This window comes from Leopardus geoffroyi, chromosome A2 (genome assembly GCF_018350155.1).
Source record: "Leopardus geoffroyi isolate Oge1 chromosome A2, O.geoffroyi_Oge1_pat1.0, whole genome shotgun sequence".
Taxonomy (NCBI): domain Eukaryota; kingdom Metazoa; phylum Chordata; class Mammalia; order Carnivora; family Felidae; genus Leopardus; species Leopardus geoffroyi.
This window is the reverse complement of record NC_059331.1, coordinates 21273147-21292676: the sequence shown is the minus strand read 5'-3', so window position 1 is coordinate 21292676 and position 19530 is coordinate 21273147. Positions and strand designations below refer to the sequence as shown.

The 19530-nt window shown below is 42.6% G+C and overlaps 2 protein-coding genes and 3 non-coding genes across 7 annotated transcripts; 1 reads left to right on the top strand and 4 right to left on the bottom strand.

Moving 5' to 3' along the window:
• Positions 1 to 304: 304 nt before the first annotated feature.
• On the top strand, positions 305 to 13514 carry GLT8D1 (glycosyltransferase 8 domain containing 1). 2 transcript variants are annotated; one of them, XM_045493141.1, is made up of 10 exons: positions 305 to 404; positions 5220 to 5273; positions 5359 to 5457; positions 7314 to 7527; positions 9754 to 9871; positions 10367 to 10451; positions 10639 to 10751; positions 11311 to 11477; positions 11594 to 11706; positions 12860 to 13514. In XM_045493141.1, the coding sequence occupies exons 2-10, from the start codon at positions 5258 to 5260 to the stop codon at positions 13042 to 13044; spliced, it is 1110 nt and encodes a 369-aa protein (XP_045349097.1). In that variant the 5' UTR covers positions 305 to 404; positions 5220 to 5257; the 3' UTR covers positions 13045 to 13514. The 2 variants fall into 2 exon arrangements, with proteins under 2 accessions (XP_045349097.1, XP_045349095.1); XM_045493139.1 differs by lacking the exon at positions 12860 to 13514 and adding an exon at positions 11875 to 12395.
• On the bottom strand, positions 5892 to 19495 carry GNL3 (G protein nucleolar 3). Of its 2 annotated transcripts, none has more exons than XM_045493138.1 (15): positions 19363 to 19495; positions 18679 to 18737; positions 17945 to 18082; positions 17715 to 17828; positions 17405 to 17488; positions 16292 to 16424; positions 15437 to 15549; positions 15075 to 15198; positions 14570 to 14657; positions 13950 to 14124; positions 13674 to 13816; positions 13454 to 13590; positions 13187 to 13368; positions 12842 to 12905; positions 5892 to 7702 (listed from the first exon to the last, which is right to left on the bottom strand). In XM_045493138.1, the coding sequence occupies exons 1-15, from the start codon at positions 19373 to 19375 to the stop codon at positions 7689 to 7691; spliced, it is 1581 nt and encodes a 526-aa protein (XP_045349094.1). In that variant the 5' UTR covers positions 19376 to 19495; the 3' UTR covers positions 5892 to 7688. The 2 variants fall into 2 exon arrangements, with proteins under 2 accessions (XP_045349094.1, XP_045349093.1); XM_045493137.1 differs by lacking the exon at positions 5892 to 7702 and adding an exon at positions 12497 to 12760.
• LOC123607795 lies at positions 14183 to 14261 on the bottom strand. Its single transcript, XR_006716933.1, has one exon. It is a non-coding gene; the product is annotated as a small nucleolar RNA SNORD69 (small nucleolar RNA).
• LOC123607803 lies at positions 15309 to 15390 on the bottom strand. The gene has a single exon (XR_006716941.1). It is a non-coding gene; the product is annotated as a small nucleolar RNA SNORD19B (small nucleolar RNA).
• Positions 16176 to 16252, bottom strand: LOC123607794. The gene has a single exon (XR_006716932.1). It is a non-coding gene; the product is annotated as a small nucleolar RNA SNORD19 (small nucleolar RNA).
• Positions 19496 to 19530: the final 35 nt, after the last annotated feature.

Genomic DNA, 19530 nt, shown 5'->3' with positions numbered 1-19530 from the left:
AGCAGAGGCATCGCGCGTCCGGGAGGGGTTAGCCGTCAGTAGTGTAATGGCGGGAGCCGCGGCCCCGGCCCTCCAAACTGTCCTCCTCAGCGCCCCCGCGGCCTAACGGCCGCCAGCGCGCGCCCCGTCTCCATGGCGACCGGCTTTTCTCTGCGAGGACCCGGGCGGTGGGGCTGCCCGGCGCGCCTGTTCGGCGCCACGATTCCGCGGTCGGAGCGGCGGGCGGGTTTCAGGTGTCGGGGCTGCGCCACGGCCGCGGAGCTAGCAGGCGGGCGGGCTTGGTCCGGAGTGCAGGGGAGGCGGGCGGCCCGGCGGCGGACTGGGCCCCCGGGCCTGCCGCGCGGGCGCTGAGCTGGCGGGGCGGGCCGGGGCCCGGACGGTGGCTCCTCCTCCTCTGGCTGCAGGTAAGGGCGGCCGCGGGGAGCGTCCGAGATGAGCTGCTGGCCCCGGCCCTAACCGGGGGTCTCTGGGCCTGGGGGGTGGGGAGGTCCTACGGAGCGTCACACCGTCCATAGCACCCCTAAGCGTAAGGGGGCCGTATTGACCCCTAGAATTTAGAGGGCAGTACCCCAGGCCACATCGCCCAATAGAAAGGGCATCCTCTCAAAGAGGGGATCCCCCCCACCCCCCGCCGTCCCTTGCACCGAAATGGAGAGATGGCCTCCCTTCGGGGAGTCTCCCAGGTTGGCCGTCCAACACGCTCGCCGGCTGCACCGGCCCCTCCCTATAGGGGCCAAGGGTTCGCTTTGCCTCTCTTTCAAAGCTGGTGTCTATCTCAAAAACTTAGGCCCTCCCTTGTTACCCCCTGAGCGAGATGGGGTGCCCACGCTTGGGAGAGAAACCTCCCTGGGGAACCTGGGCCTGTGAATCCTAGGTGGCTCTCTGGCCTCTATGCTGTGTTGCGTGTCAGGGCCACAGACAGTGGGATGCTCAGCTTTCCCCGGGCAGGCTGCCGCCCACATTCATACATTCAGCACATTTCGCCGTACCTTTTTCTCTGCCACGCAGTGGGCCTAGGATATGGCTGTGACCAACCTCAGGTCCTTACCCTCCTAGAGCCCAGAGTGTATCAAGGGAGACAATGGTGTAACCCTAGAAATAAATGACAGCCAGCTTTATTCTTGGATAGGGAGGGCCAGGAGATGTGGGAGCTCAGGGCAGCTGCATCTTGAAGGGGGCAGGGGGAGGGGAGGAGAGGCTCCCTCGAGTCCTGAAAGCCAAGTAGGAGTTAGCCAGATGAAGAGGTAGGAGAAAGTAGATGTGTACCTTTAGTGCTTTTCCACTTTTCAGCCTGTCAGAGACTTAATAGACTTTCTGTTGTATGTAGAAATTGACATATCCCTCTGTTACACCCTCCCCCTTCCTTTTTAAAAATTTTATTTATTTAGGAAATCTCTACACCCAAAATGGGGCTCAGACTGACAGCCTGGTGTTGAGTCGCTTGCTCCTGCAACTGAGCCAACCAGGCACCCCGGTTTTACTCCTTTTTAAATGCACTTTACAACGTGTCCGTTGCTATAAAGGCATTATGGTATTTGAGCTATGAAGATATGAAAAAAGGAAATTGCTTGTGAGGTTCCATTTGAGAGAGATCTCTGCTGGAATCCATGTCGTTCCTTATGTTGAAATGTGTTTTCGTGACCATTATCAAAGATTGTGTTCCCTTTCTGAGCTGAGAACCACCAATGCTCCTATTTACAAGATCATTCAACAAATATCACCTGCCCACTACCAGTGGAGGTTTTTGATGGTGAGGATACATCAGTAAACACTTTGTTTCATTGGGGTCTCCGTTCTCATTAGGGCTCACATTCTAGGCCCAGAAGACAGATATAAAGAAACAAAGAAATGGAAGGGCACCTGGGTAGCTCAGTTGGTTAAGTGTGCAACTTGGGCTCTGGTCATGATCTCGCCATTCCTGAGTTCGAGCCCCTGTATTGGGCTCTGTGCTGACAGCTCAGAGCCTGTACCCTGCTTCAGATTCTGTGACTCCCTCCCTCTCTGCCCCTCCCCTGCTCATGCTCTATCTCTCAAAAATAAACATTAAAAAAAAATAAATGAGAGGATTTCATAATTGAGGAGGGGATGTGGTGAACTTTCCTGATGGCCTCTGAGGGGATGGATAACAGGATAGAAAGATGACCTTGGCCTGAGATACAGTTGTGAGATGAGTTCCGTATTGGGCTCCTCGCTGGATGTGGAGTTTGCTTGGGATTTTCTCTCTCTTTCTGCCCCTCCCTCTCTCTCTTTCTCTCTCTCAAAATAAACAAACATTTTAAAAAATGACCTTGGGCTTTGGTGACCTCAACAAGATGAGTTTGAATGGAACAGTAGGGACAGAAGTCTGGCCTGGAGGAGGCTAAAAGAAGAGGATAAGGAAGTAGAGCTAGAGGTAAAATTTTTTCAGGCATTTAGAGTGAGGGGAGCAGAAAAATGGGTCCGTGGATCAACTGGGTGAGGGGAGTGGTGTCTTTTTTTTTTTTTTTTTTTAATTAATTAACTGGAAAGATACAAGAGCATGATAATATGCTGATGGGTGTGATCCAGCAGAGAGTGAGTTTGCTGATGTTGCACCAAGGAAACAAGTAGAGATTAGCTTACAGAGCGTAAGTGAAATGACCTTGCTTGGGACTACATATTAACAAGAGGGAGAGCAGAAAAGGTGGGTACATCTGCCGAGAATGGGTGGTAACCGAGAATGCTGGTAACTGGCAAGTTAAAAAAAAAATGGTATTCTTTCTCCCTAAGGTTTCTTCAGCCATATTTTTTGGATACGCCTGTCCTGGTTGTGTGTGTGTGTTTTGTAAGTGATTTGGGAATGTGAAGGTTTTATAATTTCTAAACAAAATATTAACTTCCCTAGTGAAAAATTGAATATTGCTGATCAAATTGTTCTTAGCTGTGTACTCTTACAAAAACATAGCCACTATTACACATCCAGGGTCTACATGAGGTTTTGAGAATTCTTTCTAACCACATCAGTGAGTTTCATTACAAGGAGTAGCAATAGGAAAGAAAATATGGATCACACATACTTCATAATAATTGGCATTTTGCAGAGAGATAACTGTGGAAGTTTTAGAAGCAAATGGTTTCTGCCATGGTAGTTTATTTAAGTACATCAAGTACCTGTCAGGATTGTGGTTTTCTTGTGTGTAGCTAATTACCTCTCAATCCACATACTATCTGTAAGTAACTTACTGGACGTTGTTGAGCTAAAACACTGTCCCTTGTATCATTAAGTTAAATGAGATTTATTCGAGTGAGATAGTTCTCTTTATTTGTGGTGGAAATTGGCTCCAAGCAGGCAGATGTTAGAGTTTTGTCTGCGGGGCTCCTGGTCAACCAGTTTCTGTAGGTAAGGCTCAGCCCACCATGTGAAAAGCACACAGTGTGTATAATGACGTGCATTCTTTAGAGAAGTTCACTGGTATAATGTACTTTATATATACTGCTCTAGAAAGAAATGGGAGAGAGGGAGAGAGTGTGTGTGTATGTATTTTAGATTGTTCTTTGGGAGTCTGAATTATTTTCTCCCCAGTTTGTAGTCTAATCTGTGATTCTCAGTTCTTAAAACAACCCTTCAATAGATTTCTTTTTTTTCTCTTTTTTTCAAAGGTCTTGAGAAATCAAGTGCCTGATAGGCACACACTTAAGATGAAATTAATTCAAACTTACTTTTATTTAATTATTTAAATTTTTTTTATTAAAAAAAATTTTTTTTAATGTTTATTCATTTTTGAGAGACAGAGTGCAAGTGGAGGAGGGGCAGAGAGAGAGGGAGACAGAATCCAAAGCAGGATCCAGGCTCTGAGCTGTCAGCACAGAGCCCGACATGGGGCTTGAACCCCCATGAGCTGTAAGATCATGACCTGAGCTGAAGTCAGATGCTTAACCAATTGAGCCACCCAGGCACCACTACTTTGATGTAGAAATATGCTATAATTCAGGGTGCGTTGTGAAGTTAGTAGCCTTATGTAAATGTTCAATGCTTCCAAGGGGGAAGATGAAGTAGAAAATGGTAAATGTCTCAAAGGTAGGATTATAATACCCTGGTTGCATAAACCTGTTTTTATAAGGAAACGTTACCCAGAGTTTGTTGTAGAAATCTCATCATTTAATTTTGTTCCACACACAATCTCATTTTCATTGAATGATCATTATTATTATTTTACAGTTTTCTTTTTTATTTATTTTTTAAGTAATCTTTACACTCATTGCAGGGCTTGAACTCACAACCCCATGCTCTTCAGACAGAGCCAGCCAGGCTATTAATCTTTTTTTAAGTGAAGGCATCAGATGAGCTGAGGAGCACAAGCCACAGGCAGAGTGACAGTATTGGACACCACTTTAGGAAGAGATGAGTAGTTAACCAACAGAAATGAAACCCTGGAAAGAAGCTCATTTTTCTTTTAGGGGATTTTTAATTTTTGAGAACAGCAGTCTCAAATTTTGACGGCAAAATTGGGTTTTGTGCATTTTTGTAATTATGTTTCTTTTTTTTTTTTTAACGTTTTTATTTATTTTTGAGACAGAGAGAGACAGAGCATGAAGGGGGGAGGGGCAGAGAGAGAAGGAGACACAGAATCGGAAGCAGGCCCCAGGCCCTGAGCCATCAGCCCAGAGCCCGACGCGGGGCTCGAACTCACGGACCGTGAGATCGTGACCCGAGCTGAAGTCGGACGCTTAACCGACTGCGCCACCCAGGCGCCCCTGTAATTATGTTTCTTTAAATGAATTTCTCTTTAAATGAAATTTTGTTTTAAATGAAGTTGGAAAATTTTTTCTCTTTAATTCCAATTAAAGCTGAATGGGATACAACTCAGAACAGGGACGTTTTGTGCCAGTGAGGCCGACCTCAGGCTATAGACAACAGAGCCCATGTCTAATTTAACTAGAAATTTCACCTGGAGAACATTTCCATAGTGGTTAGACCTCAAGTAGTCCTCTTGGTAGAATTTATTTTGCTTTTCATCTGGTGACATTTAACATACAAGGCTATCTATTTCTCCCAGGTTATTTGCAAGTATTTTATTATCATGACAACTATATAAAATTCAGATCCCAAATTGGGTTCTTGGAGACTATTAATTCAGAATGAGCTTCTGGCAGAAAATACTTGTATGCATTTCTTGTTTCTACCTAAATAAAATGCTGAGGCATTTCGATGGCCATTCTCATGTACCTGCTGACTTTGGGGGCTTGTTTTTGTTTTGTAGGGTTAAAAACTAATACTTATATAAGACAGAAGAGAAAGATGTCATTCCGTAAAGGTATGCTCTTTCTACAAATTTTCTTGTTTTTATAGCTGCTCAAAAGGTAAAGAGATGTAATGCAGGCTTTTCCTCTTTGTTTCAGTAAACATCATCGTCCTGGTCCTGGTTGTTGTTCTCTTCCTACTGGTTTTGCACCATAACTTTCTCGGCCTGAGCAGTTTGCTAAGGAATGAGGTTTCAGGTATGGGAACCCTTACTAATGTTTTGGCATCTGTTGAGGACCCGGGGTTCCCTGTGTCCCACATCCTAAAAGTTATAACACTAGGCTAAAGGAAGATAAAGTTTTCTTCTTGTCCTTACAAAAGCTGCTAGGAAAAGGTAGTGGTGCTCCTTGTGTTCTTATAGCCCCACCCCCACCTCCCTGTTGTGGAGATTTGCTAAGGGTTTGATCTTACCGCAGACCCCTTTTCACCAAAGCAGAGGCCTTAGGGGAACTGTCTGCTCATTGCAGCAGGGGAGGGCTTCAGAAGGTGGGGACAGGTATGTGAAGCTTCTGCTTGATGCCTGCCCTGTTCACTGATGTCATTGGGCTCCTTTCCTTTATCTGTTCTTTCCTTTAACGTGTGGAACAATAGTACTGGGACCATAGTAGTAAAACAAAACCAGAAAGCCTTATTAACTGATGTAAAAAATCACTTTATTGCATAATTCCATTGCTCTACTGCAGTATTGGGAGGTTTCAGGATGTTTGTCAAAAATCATTTTGCGGTTGCTACCCACCCTAGTTGACCAGAACAGGAAAAGACGAATAGCTTTTGCCTGACCTTCACAGAGTGCTCTGAAATAACAGTATGTATTTACATATATACATACAACATACATTAAGCAAGTAAGTATGATATGTATAATGTATGCATAATGTATGCTCTTGGTGGGAACATTTAGAAAAAGGAAAACAGCATTCAGGCTCCACGAGAATACTTTGTTCACTGCTTTATCTCCTATGTAGTTGGATGATGGCTAGTACACAGGAAGTGCTCAATAAATTTTCATTGAAAATTATTTCATTGCCTAGATACAGCTATTACTAAAATTTTGGCTTAGTACCTTCCTGCCTTTTTTTTCTGTGTATGTATTTTTTCTGTCATGAGATTATGTAATATATAAACTGCAATGACCTGTTTTTCCATGTGATTATATCTGAAGCAAGTCACCGTGATGGTAGATATTCTTCATATATAATTTTAATGCCACATAGTTTGTTTTCCACAGGAAAAATAGTCTTGGAACAATGTGACTCAGCCTTTTTTTTATGGCATCCCCACAATAAGAAACATGTTATAGATAGCACCCAAATATACATGTGTATTTGCTTATTGTCCATCTACCCTTCGTGGTGGTAGAGATTTGTGTTTTACTTATGGCTATGACCCCAATGCCTAGCACATATTAGATGCTCAGTGTCCAATGAATGTAAATGAATGAATATATATTGTAAAAGGCAAAAAGGAACGTTTACAAAACAGTACTTAGAATTGCTGTGTGTGGTGTGTGGTCTGATACTTTTCTGATTTGGTGCTCTATTCCAATTCAGGAATTGCTTTTCTACTCAAATTCTGATTGTGACCCACTAAATTGATTTCATGCCTATTTATGGGACATAGTTCATGGTTTGAAAAAAAATGGTTTATTCGGTTTCTAGGTTTTCACAATTATAAACACACTTGTGACTTTGGATTACCTCTCAGATTTGTACTTAAGAGAGGCAAGGGGAATTACTGGGTCAGAGATCATGTACCTGTTTAAGGTTCTTGATACAAATTGCTAAAAAGACATTCTGGAAAGATTCTATTGTATTCCCACCAGTAATGTATCAGAATTCAGTCCACCAATATTTTTTTTAATGTTTCTACTTTTCCAAAAGCCTTGTCACACATAGGAAAACACAGAGTTTCTGGGCTATGTGCCTCATGTTGTAATGGGGGGAGAATGAAGTAAGTATAATCCTCACCTTACCTCTTATCATGTCTTGGGCTCTAGATCAAGAGCTTATGAGGTTTTGTATCATAATACTTTCCTTGTGTGTGTTCTTTGCAGATTCAGGAATTGTGGGGTTTCAGCCCATAGACTTTGTCCCAAATGTTCCCCGACAAGCTGTAGACGGGAGACAAGAGGAGATTCCTGTGGTCATCACTGCATCTGAAGATAGGCTCGGGGGGGCCATTGCAGCCATAAACAGCATTCAGCACAACACTCGCTCCAATGTGATGTTTTACATTGTTACGCTCAATGGTACAGCAGACCATCTCCGGTGAGCTCTGCTTGCCTGATGATTCTGCTTCTAGAGGATGCTCTAGAACAGGCCAGCTGCCAATCCAGGAATGTTTTTTTCCATATGTGTATACTTCTTCTATACAATTGAGATCATACCACATAAAAACTGCACATGAGAGGTTTTTCCATGTGATTGTATCATAAACACATCCCTGTGGTAGGAGAAAGAATATAAGGAATTTGTACCAAGATGTAAATTAATTCAGTCATACACACATTATTAAATCAAGGGTTTTTTTTTAGTAATAATTTCTCAGTGAAGGAAGCAATATGTTGATTTACATTCTGTTACAAGTTCCTTATCTCATGGACACACCCTGAGTAGTTAGTTCTAGAGTGGGATGGGTCGGGGGAACAATGGCAAGGTGGTGTGGTGAAGTGAGCATATAGACGATAATCTGGATCCTGGCCCAGTGATTGGGGAGAATTACTTAACCCCTGGGAGCCCATTTCCTCATCTCTAAGTATGGGGTGAAAATGTCCAACTTAGAGGATTACTGTGTTGAAAATGAGAATATATAAAAAAACATTAAGAACATAATAGTCAGTAAACGTTCCTTACTGTAATTGTGATTAATCAAAGAATCCTAATCTGATAAAGTCATCCAGATCTTGAAAATGCTCTGAATTCAGATTTATGATATTCAAAGAAACATCTTATTTAACAGGCTAACAGTTGTCACTGTTCTAAAACATTTCTGTCCTTGTGACTTTCTCCATGGTTCCTGTTTAGTTTGTGAAAGTTGTTGTTATTTTTCCTATATTTTAAGGACTCCAAGGGGCGCTTGGGTGTCTCAGTTTGTTGAGCGTCTGACTTTGGCTCAGGTCACAATCTCGTGGCTCGTGGGTTCAAGCCCTGCCTCCAGCTCTGTGCTAACAGCTCAGAGCCTGGAGCCTGCTTTAGATTTTGGGTCTCCCTCTCTCTCTGCCCCTCCCTTGCTCATGCTGTCTCTCTCTCGGTCTCAAAAATAAACTTTAAAAAAGTAAATAAAAACTCCAAAACCATCTAAAATAATGTAGAAATACCTGTAGCAGAGACTACAGGAAAAATGTGCAGTTATTTACAGAACACAGACTTTCTTGGAGATAGTACCTTAGACACTGGTGGAGGAATTACTTAGTCATTACAGTGAATTAATGAGTCTAAAACAACAGGCTACCAGTTTTGTCGACAATTAGCTTTCACTGCCATCATATTTTGACTTACTTTCTTCACCACGTATTTGGAGAAACAAGAGTTGATTGGTCCGTGTGATGATGGGATGTTCTCAACTGGTTTCTCTCCAGCACTGATCCTGAATGTGAGCCTGGTGGGAGCACTCTCCATCACCACAGAATCTTGGTTCAGGCAGGGACTTTGATGGGCATACCTTCAGTTAGATGAGGAAACCAAGGCTCGTAGAAGAGGCTTGAAGACATCTATATGGTCCCCAGGGTTTCTCTTAAACTACATTATGCCCTCATTGGAAGACAGAGAAGGCTGTAGTTTGGGGACATTGTTACTTATTTAAAATTTTTTTTTAATGTTTATTTTTGAAAGAGCGCGCGTGCACACATGCGCGGGAGGGGCAGAAAGTGAGGGAGACACAGAATCTGAAGTGGGCTCCAAGCTCTGAGCTGTTAGCACACCTAACGAACCATGACATGAGATTGTGACCTGAGCTGAAGTTGGACACTTAACTGACTGAGCCACCCAGGAGTTCTTGGGGACATGGTTATTTAAAAATTTTTCTTTAATGTTTATCTATTTTTGAGAGAGAGAGTGCAAGTAGGGGAGGGGCAGAGATACACACACAGAATCCAAAGCAGGCGACAGGCTCTGAGCTGTGAGCACGGAGCCCAATGTGGGGCTCGAACCCATCAACTGCAAGATCATGACCTGAGCCAAAGTTGGATGCTTAACTGACTGAGCCACCCAGGCGCCCCAAGGACATGGTTATTTATTTATTTATTTATTTTCAACGTTTATTTTTGGGACAGAGAGAGACAGAGCATGAACGGGGGAGGGGCAGAGAGAGAGGGAGACACAGAATCGGAAACAGGCTCCAGGCTCTGAGTCATCAGCCCAGAGCCCGACGCGGGGCTCGAACTCACGGACCGCGAGATCGTGACCTGGCTGAAGTCGGACGCTTAACCGACTGCGCCACCCAGGCGCCCCAGGACATGGTTATTTAAAACAAATTTGGTGCTTTATTTTCATCAGGTCCTGGCTCAGCAGCAGTACCTTGAAAAGCATCAGGTACAAAATTGTGGATTTTGACACTAAACTTTTGGAAGGGAAAGTCAAGGAGGATCCTGACCAGGGGGAATCCATAAAACCAGTGAGTTCCATACATCCTTGTTTGTACTTGGAGTTTGGTGGACTTGAACACAGGTTTGAACTGCATGGGTCCACCTATATGCAGATTTTTTTTCGATACAGTACTATAAATGTTTGTTCTTACGATTTTAACATTTTTCCCTAGCTTACGTTATTCTAATACAGCATATAGTATGTATACCAGATGTATGGACTGTTATAGGTAAGGTCAACAGTAGGCTATTAAGTTTTGGGAGAGTCAAAAGTGTATGTGGATTTTTGTGCAGGGGGCCAGTGCCCCTAAACCCCAAGTTCTTCAGGAGTCCACTGTGTTAGGAAGTGATTGGAATACTTGGGTAACTGGGTATGGTTCCCTGGGGATCAAGGTTGGGCAGTTCTGAGAGACCTTTAAGCTGTCTTCTCCTGCATGGGTACTGAGAGCACTCTGGGAGTTTCTAATAAAGGCACAGTCACTGATGAATCCTGTGCCAATGGCTCTTTCTTTTTCCTTTCCCAGTTAACCTTTGCAAGGTTCTACTTGCCAATTCTGGTTCCCAGTGCAAAGAAGGCCATATATATGGATGATGACGTAATTGTGCAAGGTACCAAAGACTGTCACCATTAGTGCTGTTCTCTATCCAGAGTGTGGGCGGTAGCAATTGTTTTATTTACGGTATCTTATAAAAGGTCATCCTAAGTGGGAGGAATGGGCATCTTGAGGCAACTCAAAGTGTAAATCTTAAAAGAAAAAAAAAAGTAAATCTAAATCTTACACCTCGTCTGTTTCAGGGGATATTCTTACCCTTTACAATACACCACTGAAGCCAGGGCATGCAGCTGCATTTTCAGAAGATTGTGACTCAGCCTCTACCAAAGTTGTCATCCGTGGAGCAGGGAACCAGGTAAAGTACTTATTCAAGATCTTACATAGACACGCCACTCTCTATACTGCAGGGTAATGGGGAGCGGCAGCAAAATCAAGGGGCCCTTTACTTTTTGCTACATTTTCCATTCCCCAGTTCATCCCCAAATTCAAGGCCGCTTTTCTGTGGATTGGTTCATGATTTTAACAACCTGATTCTCCTTGAACATCTGGCTTAGTATGTTTATTCTAGGTTCCTATTGTTAATTTGGAATCCGAAATGTCACTGTTTTGTTAAAAATGTTTATTGGAGAGGGGGAAGAGAGAGCATGGGCACATGTGTGCAGGAAGGGCAGGGAGAGAGAGAGCATCCCAAGCAGGCTCCGTATGACCTGAACCAAGATCAAGAGTTGGATGCTTAACTGACCAAGCCACCCAGGCATCCCCCAAATGTCACTTTTCATTGCTTTACACAGAGCCCCTTTGCTAATAATCTGAGTAGTTTAATAAGCAGGTTTTTTTTTTTTTTTAACTGGCTATCAGTTACACCTATTCTGTTTGAAGCAATAAACCTACTATATATCCCATTTGTGTTTTAGTATAATTACATTGGCTATCTTGACTATAAAAAAGAAAGAATTCGTAAACTTTCCATGAAAGCCAGCACCTGCTCATTTAATCCTGGAGTTTTTGTTGCAAACTTGACAGAATGGAAAAGACAGAATATAACCAACCAGCTGGAAAAATGGATGAAACTCAATGTAGAGTAAGTATATATAGCTGACCATGCTGTAAAGATGCTTATTTCAACCCGGGTGGTCTTAAGAGGAATTTTTAAGGATTCTCCACCAACAGTTTACATTTGTCATTTGTCCCCCCAAGAGAGGGCCTGTACAGCAGAACACTGGCTGGCAGCACCACAACACCACCTCTGTTGATTGTATTTTATCAGCAGCACTCTACAATTGATCCCATGTGGAATGTCCGCCACCTCGGTAAGTTGAAAAAATTAACCAAAAGCCTAACTAATAAAGAATTTAAGTGTCTTTCCTCAGGGATGGGATATATCCAGTTCCCTTTAAGTTTTCTGGAGTTTGATGTAGCATTCTTATTTCTGACTAGTACTAGGTACAATCATTTGGCTCTTTTTTTCTCAATGTAAGGTTCCAGTGCTGGAAAACGATATTCACCCCAGTTTGTAAAGGCTGCCAAGTTACTTCATTGGAATGGTCACTTTAAGCCATGGGGAAGAACTGCTTCCTATTCTGATGTCTGGGAAAAATGGTATATTCCAGACCCCACAGGCAAATTCAGCCTGATCCGAAGACATATGGAGATCTCAAATACAAAATAAAACATAATTTATGCTATAAGCATTTCTCAGGAAATCCTGGAAGACAGTATGTGTGGGAATTAACAGTTGCAAGGCTTCAATGCCTATCTGCAGCAACCCATGGAAAGAGGGACATTTCAGCTGGGTAAAGAGGATGAACTACCCTGTTTAGCAGTCAGCTTCCCAGATAGGCTATAAATGTCTCCATCTGCCTTACCAAATGTTTGCTTACTGCCATACTGAAGGACTGACAGGGATGGTACGGCTAGTTCAACACTACTGCTTGGTTTTAATTTTGTAATATTAACCTGTGGTCTGATCTGTTAATAAAGTGAAACCTACATTTTTCAATAGGTGTCTGATGGTTTGCTTCCAGGTGATTAAGTATACTTCTACCCAGTTGTTAAGACAGCGGTGCTGCTATAGAATTCAGACACTTTATAATTGCCTCATTTTTAAAGAATGAGTGTACCATGATATATATTTACAAAATTTACACAGCTCATGGCATACAGCAACAAACTATACATCACACACAATAGAACAGCTCAGCAGTCTGCTCAAAATGTAAAAAAAACAAAAACAAAAAAAAACCACAAAACCCAACAAACACCTTCTAAAAAGACAAGGTTGTTACACATAGTCTGTACTGAAGTCATAAGCATCATCTTCCTCTTCAGTCATTTTATCTGAGATGTAAGATTGTGCTGACTCATCTATATTGGAGAAAAGAAAAGTTAAGGTTAAAATTCCATACCATGCCATTTTGTTATTGGTAAATCCCTCCACCAACCCACCTGCTTGAGACTCCTCAGGCAGTGCCCACGTCTCTTCTGCCGGGACCATGGCTAAGCTCTCTTCCTGTGGGACAAAGAAACAGTGCAAGATTAGTAACCCTTGTCTGCTCAATCTAACTAACTGCACATCTGGAAAGACTCTGAAGGTACTTGTAACGAGACACACAAAATTAAGACTAATGATTGCAAACCTTAAATACTAAATCTTAGGTTTTTTTCTTCTTTTTTTTTTGTAGTCTATCATGAACTGTTTAATTTCTACTTTCATCCCTTTCCCATTTGTTAAACATTATTAATGCTAAAAAATGCACTCAAGCTTAAGCAACTTGTGTGCAACATACTTACATCAGCTTCTTCATCAACACTTTCCTGGTCACTGTCAAGGTCGTTGTGGTCCTCCCCCTCCTCCTGCTGTTTCTCTTTCTGTCTTGGCAGTTCTTCAGGAATGTCCTTTTCTTCTATTATTCCATTTGTTAGACCTGAAGACTGGAAAAGGATGCTCCTGGCTGAACGAGGGCCCCTGATGCCTAGGGAAGGAACATAGCCCATGTAAACAGACACCTTTAACTGCCCTGTCAGCCAACGAAGAGAGCAAACACAAGCCTTGCTTACTGTGTATGCTGTGTGCATTGTTCTTTTCCAATTCTTCCAGATTAAAGCCCTGTTTCATGTCTGTCATGATGCTCTCGTTAAAATGTGGAGAAGGAGTCCAGGATGTAGGGGGATGGCAATAGTAACCTAAGGAGGCACTAGTATTAAAAACAAGATTTGTCAAAAACCAGTGGTCTTCATTCTATGTGGTCCTAAAAATGCCAAGAGAAAGGAGTCTTACCCTGTCCACTCAGACCACATCAGTTTGGCTGCACCTTCTACATTTGGGCTTCCACCTTTTTGGTGCAGTCCTCTTCTCTGAGCAAGCAATGTAAAAAATTCCAGAGGATTCTTAAAGTCTGGGACAGTAAATTTCAGTACTACCTTAAAAAAAAAAAAAAAAAGGAAAACTGAAAATGTCATTCATCTGATACAGTGTAAAAAGCCTTGAAAAATCTCCCACTTAAATGCTTATGATGAAAGAGAAAATGGAGCTCAAGGGAAGAGGTTCTTATACCTGTCGAGCATCAGCCTGGGACAAGATGGCGCTAGCGGCCTCTACTGGTTTCACCATTTCAATACTCGCTGGACTCCTCAGAGCAAGTGTGCTGGCAGAGTTAAGCGGAGACACGATGCAGCTTGGACTGTCTATGACTGTGATCTGTTTGTCCAAGGTGACAACCTGCATGCACCTAGAACAAGAGGGATGGTACCTGATGGGAGCACTGGTTTACCTGAAGGATGAGAGACAACACGAAGCTCAGGGTTGGATTGAACAAACTCAGCACACAGTCTGTCAGATCCAGTTTATCATCATTCGCTTCGTGTTTTATCTGAAACCCTAACGGTGCTCCATCTACTTCTAAAAAGAAACACTACGTTATAGCCTATATGTTGACCTAAATGCATGCTGTTTCCTCTGCCATAAAGATTTCCTCTCCCCTCAATCTATTTGCTTGTCTTTCAAACTAGATGTGAGCTATTCCACTCTAATCCATTCTTCCCTAAACCTAGCACTAACCTAACCCTGTTCCTTTCACTGACACCTCTAAAGAAAGAATGGTCTTAAGCTATTGAAAACAAAATATTGACTCATCTATGATAAAATATTATAATTATGTAAGAACTCACTTTTACCTTGTCAGCCCCATTGATACACCAACATTACATATCCGTTCTTGTTTCAAGCTATTGATGATGCTGCTTTTCCCCACATTTGGGAAACCTACAAATGGGAAATCCACAGAACAAAAGGCATTATGTATTATATTGGTAATTACCAAATTTCCACTGCCTTATTTTAGGTTTGCCTGATGTTTAGAGCAAGATCAGAGTTGGATCTGAGTGTCTTCATTTCAACACTAAGACGAATCTTAGCATCTTCATTTCTTGCACAAGAAATCAAGGGTAGGAGGATTAATTCAAATAAACTAGGGAGCTTTCAGAAGCCAACTTCCTACAGTGCACATCTGGCAAAAGACTGAAATAGGCAGCAATTAACGTTTCTTTGTGTGTATCTGAAATGGGCAAGAAGCTAATGTTTGAACAAGCCCTTTATTAAGCACCAACCCCACACAGTTAACATGGAAAAATTCTCGGCACTTAAGAGATAATATGTAAGATGTGTTGAACTGAAACTCACCAATTACTCCAACCCGAATGGCTTTGCCGTAAGTCTCCTGAAAACTTCTAAGAAGCTTCCAAAGGCCTTCTTTCCCAACACAGACTTCATTTTTGAATGGAGCTCTCTTCTTTAACTTCAAATGCTAAATAAAATTCCAAGTTAAGTTTACTTCTGATAACTCACCAGATAAAACCCAAGCAATCTGGTTCCAGAACCCAGCTATTAAAATCACACTATTATCTTTCAGATTATCTCTGGATGAAATCAGAGTTGGATCTTATGAGTTCTCATTTTTTAATCAAGATTTTGTACACTCATCATATTTCAGCCATCCAAAATCTGAAAGAACCATACTTCCCACCACTAACAGTGAAGAGTACCTTGATTATCTTGCCCTTGTCCTTCAGATTTGTTGAGGCTCTGAACACCACTGTTGGTAATTCCTTCTTCAAATAATTTAGCCAGTTCTCCAAATTCTCCTTTGGTACCAAATCTAATAGGAATTAGGAATAAGACACATACTCCAATTTGGTAATTTTGTTGATAGGAATATGCACTATCTGATAAACTGGATTTCACTCTGGTTTGTCTCTTCAGTTTTTTCAAAAAGATTTAAGTGGAAGATGGGTAGAGGGTAAGCTCCCCACTATGCTGCCCTTACCTCAACAGATTTTGGTATCTATACCTCTGTATTTCTTCAATTCTCCTCTGTACTACTCACCCTTTCAGAATTAAGTCAACCTGTAGATCATTACCCTACTAACTCTAGGGCTATGTTTCCAAAATTTACTCTCACATATCAGCCATGTTTACTGGCCCCAGCAGTAACTGTGGATCCCAATATTACTTTCTGCTTCCCAAGTCTCTGTTCTGGGTTTTCCTGGCCCTGATGCTCAAACCCGTACGTACCTGCACTTCACATAAATACTGTCATACTGCCATCTCTTCCTATGTGAAATACACTGCACAGTAAGCTATGTACAGAAGCTTACACTCTTGAATAAGACAAAGTGCTAAGTAATGAATGTCAAAAAGAAAGTTGAAACCAATTGATCTCTTATAGAAAATACCTCCACCCCATTGCCCAGCACTGTCTTTGGCAACAAGACCATATGCACTGGCTTTACTGAGATCAGAGTTGGATCTTAACAGTCTTCAGTAAAAATCAGACTGCTCACATGTTTTCCTCATATCTCACTAGTGCATATGGAACATAAAACATCCCTTTTGCTCACCTGATTTATTTAATACAAGTACCAGCTTTTTCTGTCCACCCTGGACAATGGCCTCTTCTACCTGGGGACACCTGCAACCAAGAGGATCTCTGGCATCCAACACCTCCAGCACAACATCTGAGGCTTCAATCACCTGTTAAGGCAGAAACTATCAGAGGAGCATCCCTTACTCTGGCAACACCCTCCATACAAGTATACTGGCGTTTTCCACTTTGCAACTCAAAGTTGGATCTTTTGTCTTCACTTTGGCATGAAGGATGTTCACATATCATTTCTCATAGGAAAGTGAAACACAAGTTCGCTTGGCAGCCTCTGGTCTCTCATCAAAGTGGAAATACCCCACTGTCTTGAACATATTACCCTCCCATAGTGAATTATGTAGTTTGATAGGCCCCTGTGGCCCTGCCAAGACTGCTGAGCAGCAGTCATGTTCTATTCACAGAGGGGAGTGAGCTTAGGAAAACGGGCATTGGGGATGGGAGTTCTGGGGAGCAGCTATGCCAAGACACTCCCTTGACCTCCGTCACTTAGGTCACACAATACTTCCAACAAGAGTATTTTAGAGACTTTTTCCACACTGCTTGCTATAATGTATTTTTCTCTATTAAGTTTTATTTTTGAGAGTGCAAGTGCCCACATGTTGGGGGAGGGGCAGAGAGAGAGGGAGAGAGAAAATCCTAAGCAGGCTCCATGCTAACAGCATGGATGTGGGACTCGATCGCACGAACCATGAGATCATGACCTGAGCTGAAACAACCATGGATGCTTAACTGAATGAGTCACCTAAGCACCCCATGTTTTACTCTATTTTAAAATGTGCTATATCATCATGTTACTTTAACACAAAGTACCACTTTTGTAAATCATGCTCATAGGAAACTGTTCCTGTGCAAAAAATTTAAAACACAAGAATATTTCCTTTAGCTAAACAGAAAAGGCTCTAAATAGGATAAGCCACAATAAACAAATAGGATAAGCCAACTTTCTGAAAAATTTTTCTAGCTCAAGTGAATTCCACTTCCACCTTTTCAGGGTTGGTAACAGGAAAAAAGAATGACTCTAGTCTTTTCCAACCTCATTACCATTTTTACACACTAGCCTAGACTAAAATACCTTTTTAAGTTCCTGACAATACAACTTCTTTGGATTCTGTTTGCCTGCCTTGGCTTTGTTCTTAGCTTTACGCTGCCCAAATTCCTACAATATAAAAAAACAAAGGAAAAAAGACACAAAATTAGCAGTTCAGTTGTAACGTCTTTCTCCACTTTCCATGACTAATTAGGAGCACTGCAATTGTTATTTCTATAGGCAAAACAGAGTGAGAATGGTCTTTTTCTGCCCAGGAGGTACAACAGCCCCTGCCCTAAGTCTGTACTTTTGCTTCTACAATAGAACTCTCATTCACAAAGACACTTGATCATACCTCGTTCACACGTTCCAAGTTAGATGCCTTAACACCAGGGTTAGTTTCAAGTTTCCTTTTCTTTTCCTGTTCTTTCTGCCTATCGAGTTTCTGCTGCTGTTTTAGTTCTTCAAGCTGTATCCAAGTCATAAGAGAAAAGGGTGAGCCAAAGCAACTTGCTATTTCTTTACTTTCAAAAAATACACATACCCACACATCACTTGTTCAAAGTTTCAGCTAACATATCTTACTCGCTGTTTCCTTAGCTCAGCTTCCCGAAGAAGAGCCTCTTTAAACGGAGCACTGTTTGGAACTCCTGGGTCTTTTCTAGGCTTTTTGCGACCCTGTTTTTTGGCCTCCTTCCTCAATTTTCGATGGTGCTCTCGAACCTATCATAATAAAAATTTTTATTAGTTGGGGCGCCTGGGTGGCGCAGTCGGTTAAGCGTCCGGCTTCAGCCAGGTCACGATCTCGCAGTCCGTGAGTTCGAGCCCCGCGTCGGGCTCTGGGCTGATGGCTCAGAGCCTGGAGCCTGTTTCCGATTCTGTGTCTCCCTCTCTCTCTGCCCCTCCCCCGTTCATGCGCTGTCTCTCTCTGTCCCAAAAATAAATAAACGTTGAAAAAAAAAAATTAAAAAAAAAAAAAAATTCTTATTAGTTTATGAAATTTACTAGACAATCTGGCTAAAGTTAGTTATGCCTGTAAAATAACCTAGAAAAGCTGTAGCCAAAAAAAATGTCACCAGAAGATTCTCTGCAAGGGTTAACATACTGATCAGAGTTTACAGACTTTCTTATCACCAAATTACTGCACTTTCCCACAGCCATATTCCTGATGCCTAAGAACTTGTAGCCATGGACAGTCTATTTAACTTCAGTTTCATGAGGTGAAATCCTATTAATCCAGACCTCCTAGTGGAGGAGAGGTGGAGCAGAAATCACGTTAGGATTATATTTAATACAGTTCTCCTAAGCACTGGACTTACCTTTTTTTGGATTTTATACCGCTTATGGCAGGTCATGCGTTTACTTGCTTTCTTTAACTCTACAAAGAAACCGGTCACAAAAGGATTAGACACAAATGATCAATTTGTTTCGTTTTTAGTGACTGTGCTCTAGAATCACATCCCTTTTCCTATTAAGTAGTTAATTAACTCTCAAACTTAATTTAAGTATCATATGTGGCGGATAATAAACATACACCACTCTAAAATTCCAGAGAAGTAGACTCAACAGGTCCGGAGCAGAGCCCAGCTTCCTTGCTCCCACTCTTCTCATATAGACGGGTTGCGCACAGCACATGAGACCCCAAACAGCAGCCACTTCTGGTCAAACACCATGAATTACAAGTTAGGAGCAAACAGTGGGTTTCAGAGGCGGCTCTCGGACCTCACCAGGGCCAGACTGAACGTGGTCAAGGAAGGGAAAACGCCGGGCCCGAAACATGGTTCAGACTCGGTTTCCTTGCCTAGTCTCCACTTTTGTCTTCGTTTCGTACAACAGAACAGGCCCACGGTTAACGTGGGGCCTTCCCGCTCTTGGTTCTACTACCAGGGACCAGCGCGACGGCCTACCCGCAGGCTCTCCCATTCCTGCAGAAGAGCGCCCTGGTGGTGCATCGGCCAACAGAGACAGAAGCCCCTCCATACCCGCTTCCCGACCCCACTCACTCGGTCGCTTCATCCTGGTAGTGGGAAAGGCAGCAGCGGCAGAAGCTACAACGCGCCTCCGACACTGCCACGTGTGAACTGCGGACAAGCGCGAGCAACACGCACTGACGCTACCGCCGTAAACAGCGCCGCCGTCCGCCCGCGTGCGCGCGCACGCAGTGTCGTGCG